This window comes from Rattus norvegicus, chromosome 1, assembly GCF_036323735.1.
Source record: "Rattus norvegicus strain BN/NHsdMcwi chromosome 1, GRCr8, whole genome shotgun sequence".
NCBI lineage: Eukaryota > Metazoa > Chordata > Mammalia > Rodentia > Muridae > Rattus > Rattus norvegicus.
Genome location: NC_086019.1, coordinates 142,994,101 through 143,015,889, shown reverse-complemented (window position 1 = coordinate 143,015,889; position 21,789 = coordinate 142,994,101). Strand labels below are relative to the sequence as shown.

Sequence of the window (21,789 nt, the reverse complement as noted above, 5' to 3'; positions counted from 1 at the left end):
GAGGACGGACTGAGATTGAGGAAAAAGCTCTGTGTTCAAGAGCACCTATTGGTGTAGGAAGAAGTTACTAGATACATCTTTAAAAACAGCCATCACAACTGGGGGTCGTGCCTATATATCATTTATCCCAGCCCAGGGGGGCAGAGGAAGGCAGGCCTATGAATTCAGGGCCAGCCTTGTCTACAAAGCAAGTTCCAGGCCAGATAGGGCTGAGACCCTGTCTCAAACACACAAGCCATCATTTTAAAGACAAAGCTGGGTGCACTTGTGTTCCTTTTCGGAACAGTTCCAAGTTTGAGTAACTATTCTTTATTTTTACACGACAGCAGCTTTTTTTAAAAAAAGATTTATTTATTTATTATATATGAGTACACTGTAGCTGTCTTCAGACACACCAGAAGAGGGCATCAGATCTCATTACAGATAGCTGTGAGCCACTATGTGGTTGCTGGGATTTGAACTCAGGACCTCGGAAGAGCAGTCAGTGTTCTTAACCACTGAGCCATCATTCCAGCCCCAGCAGCAGCTTTTTCTTAGATACATTAAAATCAAAGTATTTATTAAATAGTGAGAAAGCACCCATGATTTCATTCTCATACAACCATCCTGTGTGGCCAACTACCTTTTCTCCTATGTAAATTCGGGGTCTTTAACTTTTTTTTTTTCCCCCTTTTCTTTTTTTCGGAGCTGGGGACCGAACCCAGGGTCTTGTGCTTGCTAGGCAAGCGCTCTACCACTGAGCTAAATCCCCAACCCAGGGGGTCTTTAACTCAATTGGATTCATGGTATATGCAATTTTACAATGATTTCATGTCATATGCTTCCGTGAAAACACTATTATCTGAAAATCACCACCAGTTTTAGTGAGACTGTATTAGGTAGGCGATCCTTGGCATTTTGTGAACAAGTACATCTCATCTCACCAGTGTGCTATTAGACAGAATCCCTGACATGTGGACACCTACCAGATGGAATTCTTCAGCAGTCAGCCTGCTTACCAGCTCCTGAAACAGCAGCCTTTGAGTTGACTTGTGTTCCTCTGGACTTTGTAGCATCCAGTTGTCAGTGCCTAAAGCACTGCTCATTGGGAGAGACCACTGTGTCACTGAGCCTTTTAGGAAAATTCTGACGGGCTTTTGAAAATGTCTCTGATGCATAGCTAAAGGCTCCAGGCAGATTGCCCATGTTTCTTGAATTTCTTTGCCTGTTAGAAATAAAGAGTATTAAAATTCTAACATATGAAAATTTCTAAAAGAGATGTCAGAGTAAGAATCAAAGAAACAAGATTTCTAGTTCAGACAATGGGTACTGTCACTCAGTTTTCATATCAACCCTTAGCCTGTTGTCTGCAAGCTATCAAAGAAGATTCATTAGGCACTATACAAATAGGTATGGTATCAGAACTTATCAATTATGATTTGGAAATATGTACTCAAGTAGTACTAACAAAAAACAAGAGCCTCTGATTAGTGTGGTGGTAAATGTCCACAATCGTGGCTCTCGGGTACCTGGGTGGGAAGAGGAGAGTGGCTCAGGCCAATGTGGGCTACACACTGAGGTCCTGTCTCAGAAAAGACTCAAAAACAAAACTGAAATAATACCTACTTTGGCAAGATTAGGGATGGTTCAGTGGTAGGTAATTGTCTAATATGTAGGCTCTGAGTTAAGTACCAAGGGATCCATGAGAAAAATAATCCTTTAAAAGACAGTGTATTTATTATATTTTATGAAAAGGATATATTGGGGCTGGAGAGATGGCTCAGTGGTTAAGAGCACTGACTGCTCTTCCTGAGGTCCTGAGTTCAAATCCCAGCAACCACATGGTGGCTCACAACCATCTGTAATGGGATCTGATGCCCTCTTCTGGTGTGTCTGAAGACAGCTACTGTGTACTCACATACATAAAATAAATAAATCTTATTCAAAAAAGAAAGAAAAAAAGGATATATTCTAAAGATGAATGGAAAATTACTCAAACAAAAGTACTCTTTAATTTTTCCCCTTTATGTATATGAGTGTTCATGCATGTTATGTGTATGTATATGCACCACGTGAGTGCCTAGTGCCCTTGAAGGTCTGAAGAGGATATTGGATCTCCTGGAACTGGAGGGGTTTTTTGTTTTTTTTTTTTTGTTGTTTTTTTTTAATGTATGAGTGCTGTGTCTGCATGTATACCTACAACCCAAAAGAGGGCATCAGATCCCTTTATAGAGGATTGTGAGCCACCATGTCATTGCTGGGAATTGAACTCAGGACCTCTAGAAGAGTTAAGACCAAGCCCCAAAATACTCTTAAACTGGCCAACTCTTAGATCATATACCTGTAAGCCCACCACTTGGGAGGTGGAGGCAATTTGACCAGAAGTTCAAAGCTAGCGAATCTAAAACCAGCTTGAGACCTTAAAAACAAAACAAAAGGGCTGGGGATTTAGCTCAGTGGTAGAGCGCTTACCTAGGAAGCGCAAGGTCCTGGGTTCGGTCCCCAGCTCCGGAAAAAAAAAAAAAAAACCAAAACATCAAACCTAAAAATCCTCAAGGTGCCCATAATTACAACGTAGTTTAAAGACTACATCTCTATGCAGTATTTCCATGTGAATCTATGATATACTCAGAAATGAGCCTCACCATGCAGCAATCATGGCAAACAAATCTGTGAAGATCTGGCTTTTCCTGTACCATTTGGAGGCTTTATAATTTCTTTCTTCTGTAATCGTTCTCTTTCTATATGATCTCTAATTTATCAATTTCTTCTACAAGGCAATGATATCCTAATACCCATGTGTTTGGGTATCTGACCAATATTACCCTTCTTTTGGAAAGACTGAAAAATCCTCTGTAATCACCCTCACCCCCATTTTTTTTTTTTAAGATTGACTTATTTAATGTATATAAATACAGTGTAGTTGTCTTCAGACACACCAGAAGAGGGTATCAGATTCCATTACAGATGGTTGTGAGCCACCATGTAGTTGCTAGGATTTGAACTCACGACCTCTGGAAGAGCAGTCAGTGCTCTTAACCACTGAGCCATCTCTCCAGCCCCCACCCCCATTTTTTTTTAATGCATGCACTGGCAGTCGCACCACAGTTTAGGCTTCCTGTAGTGTCTGATTTTGCTTACAGATCTTTTAGTCCTTTCAATTATAACCATTAATTGAGTATCAGGCTATAGGAAATACTAAAGAAATTGATAAGTATGCCTCAAAGAAAAAAGATTTTAAAAAAAAGAATTTATATGCTTACCTTTAACAGGGAGAAATAATGTTCCTTCAACTCGTGGAAATGAGGCTTCATACTCAGAATTATATAGCAAACAGTTTACAGTGGCATCTATTGGCAGAGCTGAGATCCATGGGGAGAGGTGAGGTCCAGGTGACAGCTCGCCACCACATGGCAGCACTGTTTCCCTGGCTTTAGTAAAACCCAGGTTCCAAGTTTCAGCAGGCAAGATGGTGCCTCCTCCGTGGTGGAGCAGTTCACAAACTGTCCAGTATCCAGTGTGGTCTGGGGAAGCCCACAACTAAAATAAACATGACAAAGAAACAGATAAGTTACAGAAAAAAATTAATGAATAAACTAGAGGAAATAGAGAAATATTATTAAAGGGTCAAATTACACAATTAATGTGTCTGTTGACCTAAGTACAAATAACACCTATAATCTATTACTACATAGCTCAAGAACTTAATTACCACATAATATACCTTCAAGAAACTAGAGTACTAGGGACATATCAATCAAGTGCTTGCTTTTAATCACAGGACTTGAATTCAAACCCTAGAACCCATGTAAAAAAGCCAAGCACAGGGACACAAGCACTGAGAAACAGAGACAGATGTGTCCTTGATATGCTCTGGCTGGCTAACCTACTTGCTGAGTTCCACTTGAGGAACGACACCCTGTTGTCTTGTGCCTTCCCATGCACGTGATACACTAATGAGTATGCACATACACATAAAGACAAAACTTGGCTTTTCAAAACTTAGCCCTCTTTCTACTGCTTTTCATGTTTTAAAAAGACTTCATTTTTTATTTATATGTAATACCTGTATGCAGTGTGTGTGGGTATCCTCAGAGGCCAGCTAGTATTACATACAGTTATTAACTGCCTAACATGGGTGCTAGAACCTGAACTCAGGGAAGAGCAGCAAACATTCTTAACCTCTGAGCCACTTCTCTAGCCCAACTACTTTCCATTTTAAACAGGGTCTCATCAAGTTACCCAGGCTAGACTTGAACTCACTATATAAAGCAGGAAGGATCTGAACTTTCCATCTGCCTTGAAAACAGCCTAGATAGACTACAGGTCTATACCATTAGGCTCAACTAAATCTTTTAAAATAATTAATATTAATTTATTTAGGCTAATTTGAGTCAGGATCTCTCCGTATACTCCAAAAGGGCCTAAACTTAAAGTCCTCTTGCCTCAGTTTCCCAAGTGTTGGAATTAAGAAAACACCTGGCCTTGATGAAGTCTTACACAGATTGCCTCTAACTCCTGCCTCTATGACTTAAAGTGTATCCATCTGGATCAGAGATCTCATCATGCTAATAACCTTTACGCTTCCTGCTTTGGGGAAAAATAACTCTAGCACTGCCATAAAGCCCTTTAAAACCAAACTCAGCAACTTCTCCATCAACCATTGGTGCATAAAGCTTTGTGTCTTAAACAAGTCACATTTTATGTTATGGAAATGTGTAACATCGAAATGTCTTTCCGGTTGTACCTCCTGTGCCTCTTTACCAACTGGGTGCTTATTATACTTCTCTATCAGTGGAAACTCCTGCTTTGTCAAAACATTGCCTCTCTGCTTCACTCAGAGAATGCTGATAATCAAGCAACATTTTCCAACAAACTTTTATTGTGCCACCTCTGTGTGACAAAGAATGGTTGAGACACAGTGTCTTCTAGTTCCTTTAAGACTGGTGAACTTGGGGGTGGAGAGATGATGGCTCAATGCTTAAGAGCACTGTTTGCTCTTCCAAAGAACCTAGATTCAATTCCCAGCACGGACGTGGCAGCTTACAGCTGTCTGTAACTCAGTTCCACCTTTTTCTGACCTCCAGGGCACCAAACACACAAGTAATGCACAGACATAATGCAGGCGGGCTACACAGGAAATAGAAGGAAAACAGACTGGTGGAATTAAACAGCAGCAACATAAACTATTTGGTAGCATTGTGTAACATGGCAATACCATTATGGGATATGAAATCAGATCAACTACCCTACACCACCGTTAGTAACTCTAAACTATAACTGCCATAGACATGTGAGGATACGAGCTGGAAGGGTCTTCAAGGTCATCCCACTCAGCCCCCAACCATCCATTATATCCAAGTTCAAAGAGGAGCAGGACTTGACCACAAATACAAGCAAGACGATGACAGAGACATCCACCAAGAATGAAACTGACTTGATGTTTTTAAAAATGACACTTTCATGAACCTTGATAGGTCAATTAAATGCCACTGCATTTGGGAGGCTAAATCACAACCTGAGCTATATATACCACAGGCCTTGTCTTTAAAAACAAAACGAAACAAAAAACCAGGGATGTATTGGTCTCAAAGTTTTCTTTCAGTCATGCACAGCAATCTTGGAAGTTTCGAAGTGCTGAAACAGTAAATAGAAATTAATTAACCAATTGATTAATCTGTTATCATCCATGTAGTTCACTGTTATGTGAAAGAACAGCAAACTAGTTCAGATGTCACTAGACACAAATCTACTGAAACTGATTCAGCCAGAAGAGCAGCTTGGAAGGGTAGGGTGGGGCTGTCTGTTGATAAAAGGCAAAGTTAACAGAGGACTTTTCACTTACCTGTGTTACTTATACACAATTCTCCCAAGCACTCCACCATACCCAATTTATATTGGAAATCTTTAGTTTATGTGTACAAATTTATTATATGTATATAGGTGTTTCTCTTGTATGTATGTCTGTGCACCACTTGCCTGTCTGATGTCCTCGGAGGCCAAAAGGGGGTGTCAAATTCCGGGGTGGGGGAAGGGGGGATTACAAAAGGTTGTAAGCCACCACATTGGTGCTGGGAATTGAATTCAGGTCTTCTGGAAGAGCAATCAGTGCTCCTAACCTTAGCCATCTCCAGCCCTAATACACCTAATATTTGTTTGTTTGTTTTCAAGTTAGGGTCTCACTATCCTGGAACTCAAGATGTAGACCAGGCTGGCCTTGAACTCAGATCCACTGGCCTCTGCCTAAGTGCTGGGATTAAAGGCATGGATCAAACAACCTGCTTTAACATATTTTTATTACAGCTGGAGGGATGGCTCCGCAGTTAAAGAGTATTGTCTGCTCTTTCAGAGGAACTAGGTTTAATTCTTGGCACCCACATGGCAGCTCAAAACCACAGATAACTCCAGTCCCTAGAATCTGGCCCTTTTCTGGCTCTCATAGGTACCAGCCTTGCAGGTAATTCACAGACATACATGCAGACAAAACACCCACACATGCAAAATAAAATTAAAGTTTTAAATTAATTCTTGGAAATGTTCTTACCCCCAATTCTTGCCCTAAATTTTAACATTCTGTATGACTACTGTTAATTTCTCATCTGTAATCTTGCTGTATAACCAACTCCTGGTTTAGAGCTACGCAGTTCTATTAACTGGAAGCTCCTCACCCATTTAAACCACGTTCTAAATCTTCTCATTGATCAGAACAAAACCAACGTTTCAAGCCTGGCCTGGGGGACTGGCCACTTCTTTCTAACTTCGCCGATCTCCCCATTGCTTTTCTGGGTTCTGGGCTCCTCGCCTTTCTGTATGTAATACGAAGCTCACTCTTAGCTCATACCCTTACACACACCTTCTCTAAGTCTAGAATAGTCTTTCCCAGCTTCACATTCTTCCTCATTCACTATCCAAGCATGCAAGAAAGGCCTTTTCCCCTACATACACCTCTAAGTACGAGAACCAGCTCCCTCCCCTCACCCAGCCTTTCTTTGGAACAAGTTTTGAAATCGTCACTGATTTGCTCATCTGCCTAATATATCTTCCGAACTAGAAAATACACTTTATTTACCCACCATATCTCTAGCACCTAAAACAGGGTAGGATGTACCTAATGGAGTAGCTCATTAGTGCATATATCTTTACCAAATGATGTAACAGAAAGAAAAATTTATATACATATGAAGGCAGGAGACCAAGAGTTTAAAGTCATCCTCCATTACACAGAGTTCCAGGCCACTACACTACACCAGTCTGTTTCAAAACTAACAAGCGCGCACGCACACACACACACACACACACACTATTAGCTGTTTTAAGACTAAGTTTGTAGAACAGTGATTAATTTAATCAGCAAATATTTACTTAACACTCACAATGTTCAATTGTGGGGAAACAGAAAACGGAGTTAAGACCTGGTAGCTGGCTTTGAGATTTTTGTTGTTTGCTTTTTTTGAGACAAGACCTTGCAGCCCTGGCTTGAACTGTGGCTAACCTGCTTCAGCTTTCCATGGGCCACTACCATTGAGGTAGCATTTTTAGAATGAATGGAAAATGACAGGTGTGTCCAACTGGAACAGAATAGAGAAAGAGCGCCAGCCACAACAACAAAGGGGTTTTGTTTTTGTTTTAGAGACAGGGTCTCTCTGCATAGACCTAGGGGGTAGATACACCTGACTCTCTCTGCATCCTGAGTGCTGGGATTAAAGGTGGGGGGCTGGGTGGCCATCAGGGCGAGCCAACAACAAACGTTAAGAGAAGTTTCTATTGCCTTAGAGTGAGAGGATTAGAGGTCAAGGAAGACACAGCAGTACAAGACAAAACAATCGGTCAAGCCCTGTAGCCTGGCTGAACCAGGCTTCCACATGCTGGAATACAAATGCTGTGTAAAACTAAGTACGCAAAAGCACACTGGTACCAAAGCGCAGAAGCTCTTCCACTTATATTTAGTAGGTACCCAGAATCTACCCATGGAGATCTGGGTGGAGGAAAATCTGTCCTTTGTGACCCGCAAGGGTTTCCTTCGGAAAGAACACAGGGTTCATTCTGGGTCTATGGCACTTTACAGAGCCTGACAATTTCAGCTGTCGAGGAGCTGTGTACTGGATCAAGACTGCTCTCCCCTTACCTTAGATCGCTCGGTGGTGTCCACCCAGTACAAGGTTATATTTCGGGCGATCATGACCTCCTGGACTCTCTTGGGCAACACCTTTTCCATCAGCTGCTTGGGGGTGAGCGGCACGCGTTGAGCCTGGGCCTCGCACCCGGACACGAACTGAAGCAGCTCCCTCTGTGAGTGCGGACAGGGCGCCAGGAGGAAGACGGCGTTCCCAAAGCCCCCGAGCGCGGTCTCGGCCTCCTTGGCCTCGCTGTCGGCGTCCAGCAACCTCCTCCCGCTACTTCGCAGGATCGGCTTAGTGGGCGACGTGATCTCCGGCCGGTCCCACTGGTAATCGAGCAGCGTCTCCATCAGGGCACCGTGCGTGTGGGTGGCCCTGGGCGTGGGGCCGGGCAGGTGAGCTCCGGGAGGGCGATCCCCGAGCCTGGCCTCCAGCTCCTCCTCGAAGTCCTCCCAGGAGCGGCTCCCCAGTTCGCGGAAGTCGGACACGCGGGAGGGCCGGTTTCGCGCCCCCTGAGAGTCGAAGAACTTGAAGGTCCAGTGGACCCTGGCCAGGCCGAAGCGGCAGCTCAGGTAAGTTAGGAGACGGAGGGCGGCGCGCCGGGCGGAGCTATGGCGAGCAGCGTCGCCCGCAGTGTCCACCAGCAGCATCACTTTGTGACAGCAGGCCATCTCGGCCGCCACGGGACTCCCTCCGCCCGGCCCCGCGTTGCCCTTCCTGGGGTAAAGCACTCTCTTCAGAGAACCAGCGCCATTGCCCGCTCCTCTGAGGCCCTGCTCCGAAGGCTCCCGCGCTCTCCGACAACTGCTGCTATTGGAGGAGCTGGTTTCCAAGCTCCGCTCCTATTGGCTGCCGGCTGAACGTAAGTTACGTAAGCACTTCCATTTTTAAGCCTAACTGGAAGGCGTGTGGAAAGCCTCCGCTTGATTGGTGGAGGGTGTGGCGGTGGGCGGGGCGCTGAGTTCCGGGAGAAATTTAGTTCTCATTGGCTTGAGCCTTCGTTTTAAAATTTAAAGAGGCGGTACTTCGGGGGCGTGGCGGTGGGCACGGAAGCCCGCGTTTGGGCCACTGTGCACAGAGGTGTGTGAGTGTGTGAATGTATATGGAGGGGTGGGGAGAGTTGTGTGTCTGTGTGTGTGTGCGCGTGTGAGTGCGCGTTGGTCGGGGTGTGTGTGTGTGTGCGCGCGCGCGCGCGTGTGAGAGTATAAGTCGCCTGCCAGAGGCGGGGCATGTTTACTAGAACCCTGAAGCCTGGGATGTGCACAGGAAGGGGTTTGGGATGAGTCAAACTCGCTTTAGACTAACTACTCTTAAGCCTTTTAGGGAACAGAATCCTTTAACCGAGGGCTTAATTTTTTTTCTGTAAAAAGACGAAAAATACATTTCAAAAATCCCCAAACTCAGAAGGCGGAGGTGAGACTCGTGGATTCCAGGCCAGCGGGGGGCGGGGGCGTACTTAGCAAGGCTACTTAGCACTCGGATATTCTATTGTAAAGGACGGGAAGGCAGGGAGGAGTTGTAGGGAAGAAAGGGAAGTAACAGATCTCATGTTTCAGAAAGAGCACTGTGGGTCCCAGGTGGGAAAATGCAATATTAAAGATACCTAAAAGAGTTAAAACAGAAGCAGCGAGGTAAACCAGGAGTCTGCAGAGCACCTGGGAGGCTGTTTTACAAACTAAGGAGTGAACACACCAGAGAGTACCTAAGCCAGTTCAATGGGTACTGAAAAATCACACTAGAACGTCCGATTCCCAGCACCTGCCTTCTTACATCTCATCCATTAATAGACATTAGTATTTTTGTGACATATTGGGTTGTTTTTTACTTGATTTTGTTGCGTGCTTGTTTTTGTGACTTTCTCTTATATTCCAAATTGGCCTCAAACTGTACCTTGAACTTCTGATCACCTTGCTCCACCTTCCCAGTGTTGGGACTGTAGACATCCCCCCCCCAAACCTGGTTTATGGGGTATTGGGGATCAAACCCAAGGCTTCCTGAATGCTGGACAGCCAAGCGCTGAACCAACATCTCCAACACTCATATGTGCCCCCCACCCCCACTCCTCCACCCCACCACTTTCCTTTTAACTTTATTGTATGTAGGATCATGGGAGTGTTGCTAGGGATGGAACTCCCAGCCTGGCATGTTCTTGGCAAGCATGCTCCCTTTTAGTCCCATCTCTGGCCAGTGGCTTTTTTACTTTTTTTTTTTTTTTTTTTAAATTTTGTGTGTATGAGTGCTTTGCCCATATGTTCATACTGTGCTCAGAGATTGGAATAGGATCCCTGGAAATGGAGTCGCAGCTGGCTGTGAGTCAGCACTGAATGATGGGAATTGAACCCAGATCTTCAGCAAGTGGAACAAGTTCTTTAGGCCACTGAGCCATCCCTTCAGCCCCTCATATGTGTTTCTTATATTGATACCAGATTAGGGAGAGTTTGGATTATCTGAGTTTTAATTTAAGTGACTTTAAAAAGGCTTATGGCCTTAATAAAACTCCTGTAATAAAGCCACATATTATTAATGTTAATAATGTAATCATAACACATAGAAATAATGAAGATGACACCATTTCCAGAATGATACCTTGTCAGCCATATTTTGAAATAAAAAGAACAAGTCTTTTAAAGATTTATGTATTTATTATATATAAGTACACTGTGGCTGTCTTCAGACACCCCAGAAGAGGACATCAGATCTCATTACAGATGGTTGTGAGCCACCACGTGGTTGCTGGGATTTGAACTCAGGATCTCTGGAAAAGCAATCAGTGCTCTTAACCACTGAGCCATCTCTCCAGCCCCCTAAAAGAGAATAGTTTGATCAAATCTTACACTTTAGTTGTCTGGATAAATCTCAGAATTAATGAGAATTATTAGATTTCTGTCGTCATTGTTTTATTTTTAATAAAAGGATTTAATATGTAGCCCAGTTGGCCTTAAACTCTCCTAGGTCCTCCTGTCTCAAACTTCAAAGTGTTGGGATTACAGTATGTACCACCACGCCACGGGAGGTTATCTGAAACAGATTTTTTTTTTTTAAATAAGGATAAAGAACCATAGGCCTTAACCTAAATGTTTATTGTAGTTTGAAATATTAGCTTTAGGGATAATATGAAAGCCGGTCACATTGGCATGTTCTTATGAGTCAGTCTGAGACAGGTGGGCTACATTATAAAACTGTGCCTTAAAAAAGATAACAATTAAGCATGCAAAACCTTCTTACTACCTGTTTATGTCGTTGTTTCTAAGTTTCTGTTTTTCACTTGGTTAAATGTGGCAGTGGTAATAGAAGAGCTGGGCATGTTACATTTCGCCTTTAAAGCTAACTAGCTCTATACAGTAAGTTCCAGGCCATTCAGGGATACATAGTGAGACTCTGTCTCAAAAAGGTGGGTGGTAGGGCTGGATGGTAGGATGGTAGCCATTCAATGGCTAAGATCAGTTGTTCCTCTTACCCAGTATCCATTGGTGGCTCACAACCAACCACAACTATAACTTCAGAAAGTCTGATGCCGAGCGCTTGCCTAGCAAGCACAAGGCCCTGGGTTCGGTCCCCAGCTCCGGAAAAAAAAAAAAAAAAAAAAAAAAAAAAGTCTGATGCCATTTTCTGACCTCAGTACCTGGCATGCCTGTGGTGCATATACATACATGTGTGAAGAACACTTGTACACATAAAATAAATATTTTTAAAGATTTATTTATTTATTTATTATATATGAGTACATTGTAGCTGTCTTCAGACACACCAGAAGAAGGCATCAGATCTCATTACAGATGGTTGTGAGCCACCATGTGGTTGCTGGGAATTGAACTTAGGACAACAAGTTAGTGCTCTTAGCCTCTGAGCCATCTCTCCAGTCCATAAATATTTTTTTAAAGTATACATAATTTGCTGGTGAAATATCCATTTGTTGGGGATGCAGGTTCAACACCTTTCTGTATGTATTTTTTAAAGATCTATTTTATTATGTTTAATCACAAATAGGTGTATACGCTTGCATGTGGGTGTGTGCAGGTGAGTGTAGGTACCCACAGAGTCCAGAGGCTTCAGATTCTCTGGAGCTGGGCCTACTGTGAGCTGTGGGCTAGTGTGCTGGGAATTGCAAGGGCTCTTAACCACTGACCTATCTCTCCAGCTCCTCTATATGCACTTACCTTATACAAAATAGAAGTCTGTGGGTTTTTTTCAGATTTATTTATTTATTTATTTATTTATTTATTTATTTATTTATTTATGTGTGTGTGTATATGACCCCACTATAATTTTGTTGTTGTCATTTTTTTGAGGCAGAGTTTCTCTGTGTAACTGCCCTGGCTGTTCGGAAACTCGCTTTCGGGCTGGGCTTGAACTCATGTAGATCCATCTGCCTTTGCCTCCCGAGTGCTGGGATCAAAGGTATGCACCACTGTTGTGAGCAAGAAAGTAGGTACGTGTAGTGAGTATAGCAAAAGTTGTATTTTATTATACTGGAGGGTCATCACATAATATTCATGCTGTAAGTTCCTAACCATAGTCCTAAGCCTATCTCCCTAAGGCTGGATGTATCTTAGCTGAAGGTCAGGACTAGTCTCTAACAGAAGTCTTCAATTCAAGGGCCACGGTCCTGGGGGAGACTCCAGCCACAGAGCAAATCAAGGTAGCGTCTTTTCAGATGTATAAAGTATTTTTCTTGGTCTCTGCTTATATCTGTCCAGTGGGCATCATGATGTTCTAGGCCTGTGCCTGGTTGTCTTGAGTGAGTGATGTCACCGAATTCTAGTTATGAACCCAGCCTTGGGTGTAGTGGGGATCCTGACTAACCTGTGTTTACCTGTCTAAAGGCATTTGTTCTGCTCATTACAGCCACCAGACCAAACTCCTTTTCCTTAAAAAAAATACTTTTTCTATCAGGGTGTAGGTGTACACCTTTAATTCAAACAGAAGCAAATGGATCTCTGTGAGTCTGGGGTCAGCTTGGTCCACATAGTGAGTTCCAGAATAGCAAGAAAAAATTATTTCAGTCTTGTAGGGGCTGCAGTTGTCATGCTGGACAGACAGACAGACAAACAAACTAAAACCAACCCAACATATCCACTCCTTTAGAATACCCCAGATTGAGGCTGCTCCCGCCAGATCTGCGGGTGATAGGAAGAAGCTTGGAAAACAACAGGAGAAAAAAAAAGTGCCCCCCACTTCAAGGTGAAGGATGACCCTAGGGGTGAGGTTAACCAAGGGTGAGAGGTGAGGATACCCAGGGGTTGGGTGCTAATCAGGAATGAGGGGTGAGATAACCCATGGTAAGGGGTAGGAGCAGCCAGGGATAAGGAGTGGGGGTAGCCCAGACTCTTAGAGTTTTATTACTGTGAACAGACACCATGACCAGTATACGTTTTAAAAAAGACAACGTTTAATTGGGTCTGGCTTACAGGTTCAGAGGTTCAGTCCACCATCATCAAGGTGGGAACAGGGCATCATCCAGGCAGGCCTGGTGCAGGCAGAACTGAGAGTTCTACATCTTCATCTGAAGGTTGCTCGTGGAAGACTGACTTCCAGGCAGCTAGGGTGAAGGACTTAAGCCCACGCCCACAGAGACACACCTATTTCAACAAGGCTACACATCACAGTAGTGCCACTCCCTAGGCCAAGCATATACAAACCATCACACCAGGGCTGAGGAGTGGGGGTAGCTCCCACCTGACGGTGGGAGTGAAGGAAGGCTCCATAACTCAGATAAGAAGGCTGATTGCACAACCACCATGGCTGACTCAGACTTGCTGGCTCTGATGACCAGTACAATAAATCCTCAGTCTGCCTCCTTTCAAGGTATATCATGGTAACAGGGGTCTATGCTGAAGAGCTCCCTTGGCCAACTTCAGAAAACCAAGGTGAGATAGGTACGTATCCATTTCTCGTTGTTAGAAAGTAAACTGGCATTGAAGGACCCGAGGGGCCAGCCTTATACCCACCCGCCTCAGGTTCCATTCTCCAAACCGCAGGAACATTCTTGAGTAGAAATTCTCAGAATGTACTGACTGATGCTTCCTAGCCCATAGATTTAAAGGTCAAAATGCTTAGCCAGTAAGTTTGAACTGTAACCCTGCTGAGTTAACCTGTGTCCCTAAAAAGTATAAAAACTGCTTGTAATAGCTGTTTGCAGTCACCTTCTAGTCACTCACCTTGAGGGACTAATTGAAGGTTGACCCTAACTTGCTGGAAAATAAACCTCTTGCTTTTGTGTTGATCTGCGTCTCAGTGTCTCACTTGGAGACATCTTGAAGTAAGTACCACTGACCTAGGGTCGGGGTCTTACAGCACATCCTATCAGCAGTGCGGATAAACATTGAGTTTTTCTTGGTTGTGGGGTGAACTGGGCCTGCTGGCCTCCCAGTGCTGCTCTGAGAAATGGGGTACAACTGTGCATGACAAACTACTATTGCAACAATGCTTTAGGGTAAACTTGAGTTTTGAAATAAAATTAAGAATAATAAAATCTAAAATAAATAAATAAAAAGAAATACTCATTTTTTTTTTTCTGATCTGGTGAAATGACTCAGTGTATGGGAAACCTGATGACCAAAGTTCAATCCCTTCCCAGCAGGAAGCCGTGACTCTATCTACAATCCCGGTGCTCCCACAGCAAAATGGGAGGCAGAGTAGGAGAATTCTCTGGAAGCTTGAATGACTGCTAGCTTGGAATACACAGCAAGGTGGACACAAGAGACACCCATCCTCAACAAGGTGGAAGGAGAGAGCCAACTCCCTACAGTTGTTCTCAAACCTCGATACAAGTGCCCACACACATCTGTACAGTGGAGAGGACTTGGAGGCTGGGGCAGCTCAATGCCTGGCAGCAGGGGCTGGGGTGAAACTTGCCTCTCACTGAATCAGGAAGCAGTGTGCTTGGGAAGAAATGAGATGGGCCCTAGTGACCCACCTTGTTCTACAACTCAAAAAATAAATTAAGTACAGCCACCACTGAACAGGGGACTAAGTGTTCACACACATGAGACTGTGGTAAACACTTCATTTTCAAACTGTAAGAAGCAACATCTTTTTCTCTGTATCCTCAGGACCCAGCAGAATGCATATTCTAGAATGTATTTCTCCGGTTAGAAGTGCAGGCCAATACCATAAAGTATCAGCAGGGGGCGGTGGCAGCCCTCCACTAAGGGCTCTGACTTCTGCTTTCCAAAGAATTGCTTGTCCTTAGTTTGCCTGCGAAAAGCAGAAACAGGGGGAGGGGAGATTTAAGTCCCCCAACCCATCCTCATACAACCTCAAAAGACATTGGGTGCACTTGGGACACGTGAGTCCCCTTCTTTTGGAGAAAGATGGATACTTCCTTTTCTCTCCCATAAATAGAGAAATGAAGTATTTCTAGCGCTAGCCAGACAGTCAGGAAGTTGGGCGTGCCTTATGGTTATTCTGCAAGGCAGGCATTATTTTCTTTGTTCTACAAATGAGGAAACTGAGGCTCGGTTTAATTCCCGTAGCTAGCAAGAGAGACCCAGGCTTGAGTTTAGTCTCCGCCAAAGTTCTCACTGCTTCCCTCAAAACGTGCGGACAGCCTCCCCTCCAGTCTCTATGCTCCCACCACCACCCAGCCAGCACTGGTGCTCCAGAGGCTTGGAGGGGCTGGCTGTGGATACTAGCCAGGGAAACTGTGCCTTGTCCCTCCTGATTGGACAGCCAGGAAGCCTACACCATACACATATCTCTGCCTTTCCTTAATGGAGGATTATTCACTCTGCTACTCTAACAGCTGGGTAGTCAGGGGCCAGGATTAGCTGTGGAACTTGCACACACCTGTGCAAAATAAAGTGCCAAGCCCCTTTAAGAAAGTGGGGAGGGGAGCATGAAAAGATGGCTCACCATTGAAGAGTACTTGCTGCTCTTTCAGAGGACCCAGGTTCAAATCCCAGCACCTACATTCCCATCTCTCAAGTGTCTGTAACTCCAGTCCCGGGCTATCTGACCTCCTTATGTTATCAGGCTCACATGTGGTGCACAGACTTCCATGCAGGTGAAACACCATGCACATAAAAATAAATATTTTATTACAGTGGAGTGAAAGAGATGGCTTTCTTGTAGAGGATCCATATTTGGTTTCCACCACCCACCTAGTGGCTCAAACCATTTGTAACTACAGTCCCAAGAGGTCTGATGGCTTCTTCCAACCTCCACAGATACATACACACTTGGAGGCAAAATATTCATACACATAAAAATAAAATGAGGCTAAACTTTTTTAATTAAGAATTTCAGGGGTTGGGGATTTAGCTCAGTGGTAGAGCGCTTGCCTAGGAAGCGCAAGGCCCTGGGTTCGGTCCCCAGCTCCAAAAAAAAAAAAAAAAAAAAAAAAGAATTTCAGTTTGACATCATGTTCTACACCTGTAAATTCAGGTTGAGCCTGGAAAGCTGAGGCAGGCAGATCCTTATGGGCTGTGATACAGGGTGAGATGCAGGTTAATATGGTACAGTGAAATAGTGAGTGAGTGTGTGTGTGTATGTGTAGAGAGACAGACAGACAGACAGATATGGATAGATAAAAAGATGGATAAGATAGAGATTGATGGATGGATTGATAGATAGTAATAGATGATACAAGGGTAGAGAATTAGACAGATAGACAGACAGATGATGATACATGGGTAGATAGATAGAAGATAGAGATTGATGGATGGATAGATAGGCCTATGGATGGGGATAGGTGATACATGGGGAGGTAGTTAGATACATACATACATACATACATACATACATACATACATACGAAATAGTTGAAAGAAAAAAAGAAAAAAAAACAAATGAAATAGTTGATAGATGGATGGATAGACAGATAGACAGATATGATAGATGATGGCTCCGTGGGTAAAGTTACCTACCACCACACATGACTACCTGACTTGATCCCTGGGATCTTCACGGAGGGAGGAGAAAACCAACTCCCAAAAGTTATCCTCTGCCATACACAAAGCTTGGTACACATATATACATACACATGCACAGACCCCCACACACAAGACAAATACATGTAAAAGCAATTTTTAAATGCTTCATTAGTTAATCAAAATAAAATCAAGTATTTCATGTATATTATGATTCACACCTAGCATCCCAGCACTGGGAAGGCTGATGGCAGCCTAGGATACAGAGCGAGATGCTGTCTGAAAACCTCCAAAATAACAACGACAAATGCAGTAAAGCTTGAGCATTTCAAGGTGGAGCCACTGGACTGTTTAACTAAGCCCTGGTTCCTTCTAAGCATATTGGTCTCAGGCTGGGGAGGTGATTCAGCGGAGTGCACAGTTCTGACAGAGCATCTGTACTGGCTGGTTTTGTGTGTCAACTTGACACAAGCCGGAGTTATCACAGAGAAAGGAGCCTCAGCTGTGGAAATGCCCTCATGAGACCCAGCTGTAAGGCATTTTCTCAACTAGTGATCAAGAGGGGAGGACCCAGGCCATTGTGGGTGGTGCCGTCCCTGGGCTGGTGGTCTTGGGATTTATAAGAAAGCAAGCTGAGCAAGCTATGGTGAGCAAGCCAGTAAGAAACATCCCTCCATGGCCTCTGCATCAGCTCCTGCTCCCTGACCGGTTTGAGTTCCAGTCCTGACTTCCTTTGGTGACGGAATAGCAACGTGGAAGTGAGCTGAATAAACCTTTTCCTCCCCAACTTGCTTCTTGGTCACGATGTTTGTGCAGGAATAGAAACCCTGACTAAGACAGCATCTGAGCTCTGTTCCCGGCACCCACCCACCAGTCACTTACAAATGCCTGTGACTCCAGCTCCAAGGGATCTGATGCCCTCTTCTGGTCTTCTAACACACTGCACTCACATGCACAAATCCATACATACACAAAAGCTAAACTAAAGGTTGGTGGCACAACTTTTAATCCCAGCACTGGGGAGGCAGAGGCAGGGAGATCTCCGTTAGTTCAAGGACAGCCTGGTCTATAGAGCTAGTTCCAGGACAGCCAGGACTACACAGAAACCTAGTCTCAAACAACAAACAAACAAACAAAACAAAACAATAAACAAACAAATAGGATTAGAGCAATAGTTCTTTTATTAAGATTCACTTATTAATTTTATTTTATTATTTTATATGAGTATGCTGTAGCTCATTTTTCAGACTGTCGCTGTCTTCAGACACACCAGAAGAGGGCATCGATCTCATTACAGATGGTTGTGAACCACCATGTGGTTGCTGGAAATTGGACTCAGGACCTCCAGAAGAGCAGTCAGTGCCCCTAATGGCTGAGCCATCTCTCCAGCCTGAGCTTAACCCTGCTTACAAGTTAGAAATCCTCCAGATGTTTAGATGAGTGTTTAAAGCTGCCCCACCCCCACAGATTCCAACCCCATAGGTTTGGGAACATTACCTCTGGTAGAACATTACCCCTCATTCTGAGCCTCTGTTTCTATACAAGTGAGACATGAATGAAAATGCCCTCCTCTTCTGAAGAAGCCACCCAGGTAGGGGTCATTTCTACATGGGGGACGCAGCTGAGCAAGGAGTTCTGAGGAGGCCTCCCGTGTGAGATGTTCAACTGGCAGATGCAGACAATGAGTCCTAGTACATTCTGGAAAAGGGAGGTCTTCTGGGAAAACTTTCACCCTGTGCAAGCCGCTTGTCCAAGGTTCCACCCAGCCTAGCAGCTCTGCACTGTATGATTATCTGGTGCTGAGTATCTGGTGTCAGGGAAGCCATTGTTTGTGGTAATATTTAGGGGCATGAAGAGACGACAATGGCTTCTCCGGCCCACTTCTTACTTGTCAAACCTGAGAAGAAAGCAACAAGAAACAGCATTTTGGTTTAGTTGTTGTTGTTTTGGGGAGGTCTCTCTATTATGTAGCCCTGACCATCCTGGAACTTGCTCTGTAGACCAGGCTGGCCCCTAGCTCATAGAGATCTACCAGCCTCTGCCTTCAGGGTGCTAGAGTTAAAGGTGTGCACCATCACACCCAGCTGAGGAACTGTTTTAAAATGAACACTTTCTGAACATGGGGGTTAAGGGCAAGAATATTTATACTTAATTCTCCAAAAAGCTTTCAGGGTGATTTCTTTTGATTCCCCATTTGTACAGCTCAAGAAGGTTAAATAAATTGCTGAATGTCTCATACCTGATTGAATGGACTCTGTGTGTGTGTGTGTGTGTGTGTGTGTGTGTGTGTGATTTAAAGATGCTGTGAAGGGCAGCCTGGGGGACATTCCTGCAAGCTAGAGGCCAAAGACCCTGCTCTTCTTTCAACCCCAACCCCTCGGACCCCAGCAGTACTCACTGTACAACCTGTCGTCTACAGGCTGGTGTGGCCCCAGACTTCTGTGGGCCTACCCCTCCCTTCTCTGGCCAGAGGAGCAAGCTGTGACTGAAGGCAGTGAGGCATGGCCCAGTCCTGCTTTATCAGGATGGCACAGAGCCCAGAAACCCCTCATATCAGGTGCTATAACCATGGCCTGGAACACAGTGTTGGTTTACAGATGTGGAAATTCAAGGGCTAAAGGTAGTGGAATGGGGGGGCGACATCTCCTTCTGGAGCCCATCACGAGAGAAGCCAGATCAGACGGGCAACATGGGACCCCTGAGCAGAACTGAAAGTCTCTGTGAGGCCAGACCCCTCCAAAGCTGACCGTACTGCAAGGTTCCCCAGCCTGGTTCTCATCGGCCCTTGGTCCTTCCCTGTAGAGAATGAGTCAGGTATTGAGTGCAGGAACAAAAAGGAACGGATACCTCAGATAGTTGGAGACTGGGCAGAATTGCAGTCTCCCTTAATGAGCCATGGCCAGAGCCTGAGGAAGGGCTGAGTAAATCGGAAATCCTAGTGTGGTGCAGAGGAATCCACATCTCCCCTTTCAAGAGTAAATCCCTGTGTGGATGTGTGGGGGAGGGGGGGGCCCAGCCAGTGAGGGCTGAATCAGTACCGAGGGCCCTGAGACCCAATTGTCATCCAAGTCTGAATCCCATGGCCACCAGGTGGTCTGGAAGCAGGGTTGGAAAATCCCTTTCAAATTCATTCTTCAAAAGCATAGACAAAGCCGACTGGGGATATAGCTCAGTTTGCAAGAAAGCCTGCAAGAAAGCCCTGGGTTTGGTCTGCTTTGTCCCTCCTCCTGATGAACTCTCCAGCACCCCGGTACCCCACAAACTGCATTTAGTCTGTGATCCTAGCACTTGAAAAGGGGTTAAAGGCCATTCTTAGCTATGTAGTGAGTTCAAGGGCAGCATGAACCCCCAAAACACTATACACAGTCACATTGTTGTACAATCTCCTTCCATCTACTTCAGCCTTTGATATCAGTTTCATCTTAGAAAATATGTGCTCTACACACACACACACCACACACTCACACACACACTCACACACACACACACACACACACACACACACGAGCCAAGCTCGTACACAGATAAACCGTGATAAGGAATGCTGGAGCTGTTTTGACTGTGGATGGGGATGGTGGTTGCACAACTGTGTGAATATACTTATTGCCACTGAACTGGGATACCCTTAAAATGATTAGGTATTGGGGCTGGGGGACAGGAGTGAAGCCCTGAGGGCCAGCAGAATGAATGGACACAGGCAACCACAGGAGGTGGGAGATGGGGGGACCCTCTAGAATGTACCAGAGACCTGGGAGGTGAGAGACTCTCAGGACCCGAAGGGAGGAACCTTAGATGAATGCCCAACAGTGGAGAGAGGGAACTTGTAGAGTCCACCTCCAGTAGAAAGGCAGGGCATCAAGTGGAGGAATGGGGTTGCTGTCCCAAAGTCCAAAACTCTGACCCAGAATTACTCCTGTCTAAAAGAACTGCAGGGCCAAAAATGGAGAGGAGTCTGAGGGAAAGTAAGTCCAGTGATAGGCCCAAATTGGGATCCAGATCAAGGGGTGGTTTCAAGGCCTGACACTGGGATTGATGTACTTCCTGACAGAAGCCTAGCATGGCTGTCCTCTGAGAAACCCAATAAGCGGCTGACTGAGACAGATGCAGTTACTAATAACCCAACCAATGGACTGAAGCTGGGGACGCCTGTGGTTGAATTAGGAAAAGGCTGGAAGAAGCTGAAGGGGAGGGCGACCCTATAGGAAGACCAGCAGTCTCAACTAACCTGGACCCTGGAGATGTCTCAGACACTGAGTCATCAACCAGGCAGTATACAGGAGCTGGTCCAAGGCCCCCCCGACACATAAACAGCAGAGGATGCCTGGCCTGGCCTCAGTGAAAGAAGATCCACCCAACTCTTGAGAGACATGAGGCCTGGGAGTGCGGACGTCTGGCTGGGTGGGGTGGGGTGGGGTGGGGTGGGGATATCATCTTGAAGATGGGGGAGGAGGAGTAGGATAAGGAACTGTCGAAGGGGGGAGGGGGAGGGGGGAGGGCGAGGGTGGCAATTACAACTGGATTGTTAAAAAAAGATAAAGATAATTAAAAAATAAAACAAAACAAAACAAACGATTAAAAGTGTAAACTTCGGGGCTGGGAATTTAGCTCAGTGGTAGAGCGCTTACCTAGGAAGCACAAGGCCCTGGGTTTGGTCCCCAACTCCAAAAAAAAAAAAGAACCAAAAAAAAAAAAAAAAAAGTGTAAACTTCATATTATTGAAATTTCAAAACTATGGTGCTGATGGTTTTTCTCAGCGGCAGAGCACCTGGGCATGCCTGTGGCCCTGGGTATGATTCTCAGAACTTGGAAAATAGGAGGGAGGA

General features: G+C 44.8%; 1 protein-coding gene and 1 long non-coding RNA gene across 6 annotated transcripts in view; one reads left to right on the top strand and one right to left on the bottom strand.

Annotated features, from left to right (window-relative positions):
• Ticrr (TOPBP1-interacting checkpoint and replication regulator) overlaps nucleotides 1-8,901 on the bottom strand; it is a 41,848-nt gene extending 32,947 nt beyond the window's left edge. For both annotated transcript variants that reach the window (XM_218829.10, XM_039101043.2), the window contains exons 1-3: nucleotides 8,105-8,901; nucleotides 3,243-3,519; nucleotides 966-1,204 (exon numbers count right to left, since the gene is read on the bottom strand). In XM_218829.10, coding sequence (XP_218829.6) covers nucleotides 966-1,204; nucleotides 3,243-3,519; nucleotides 8,105-8,767 — 1,179 coding nt within the window. In that variant the 5' untranslated portion in view covers nucleotides 8,768-8,901. The remainder of the gene's footprint in view (nucleotides 1-965; nucleotides 1,205-3,242; nucleotides 3,520-8,104) is intronic.
• On the top strand, nucleotides 8,537-15,058 carry LOC120099869 (uncharacterized). Of its 4 annotated transcripts, none has more exons than XR_005499268.2 (3): nucleotides 8,537-8,668; nucleotides 8,763-8,958; nucleotides 14,677-15,058. It is a non-coding gene; the product is annotated as an uncharacterized LOC120099869 (long non-coding RNA). The 4 variants fall into 4 exon arrangements; XR_005499267.2 differs by having other exon boundaries at nucleotides 14,674-15,058; XR_010060623.1 differs by having other exon boundaries at nucleotides 8,543-8,668; nucleotides 8,760-8,958.
• The last annotated feature ends 6,731 nt before the right edge of the window (nucleotides 15,059-21,789 follow it).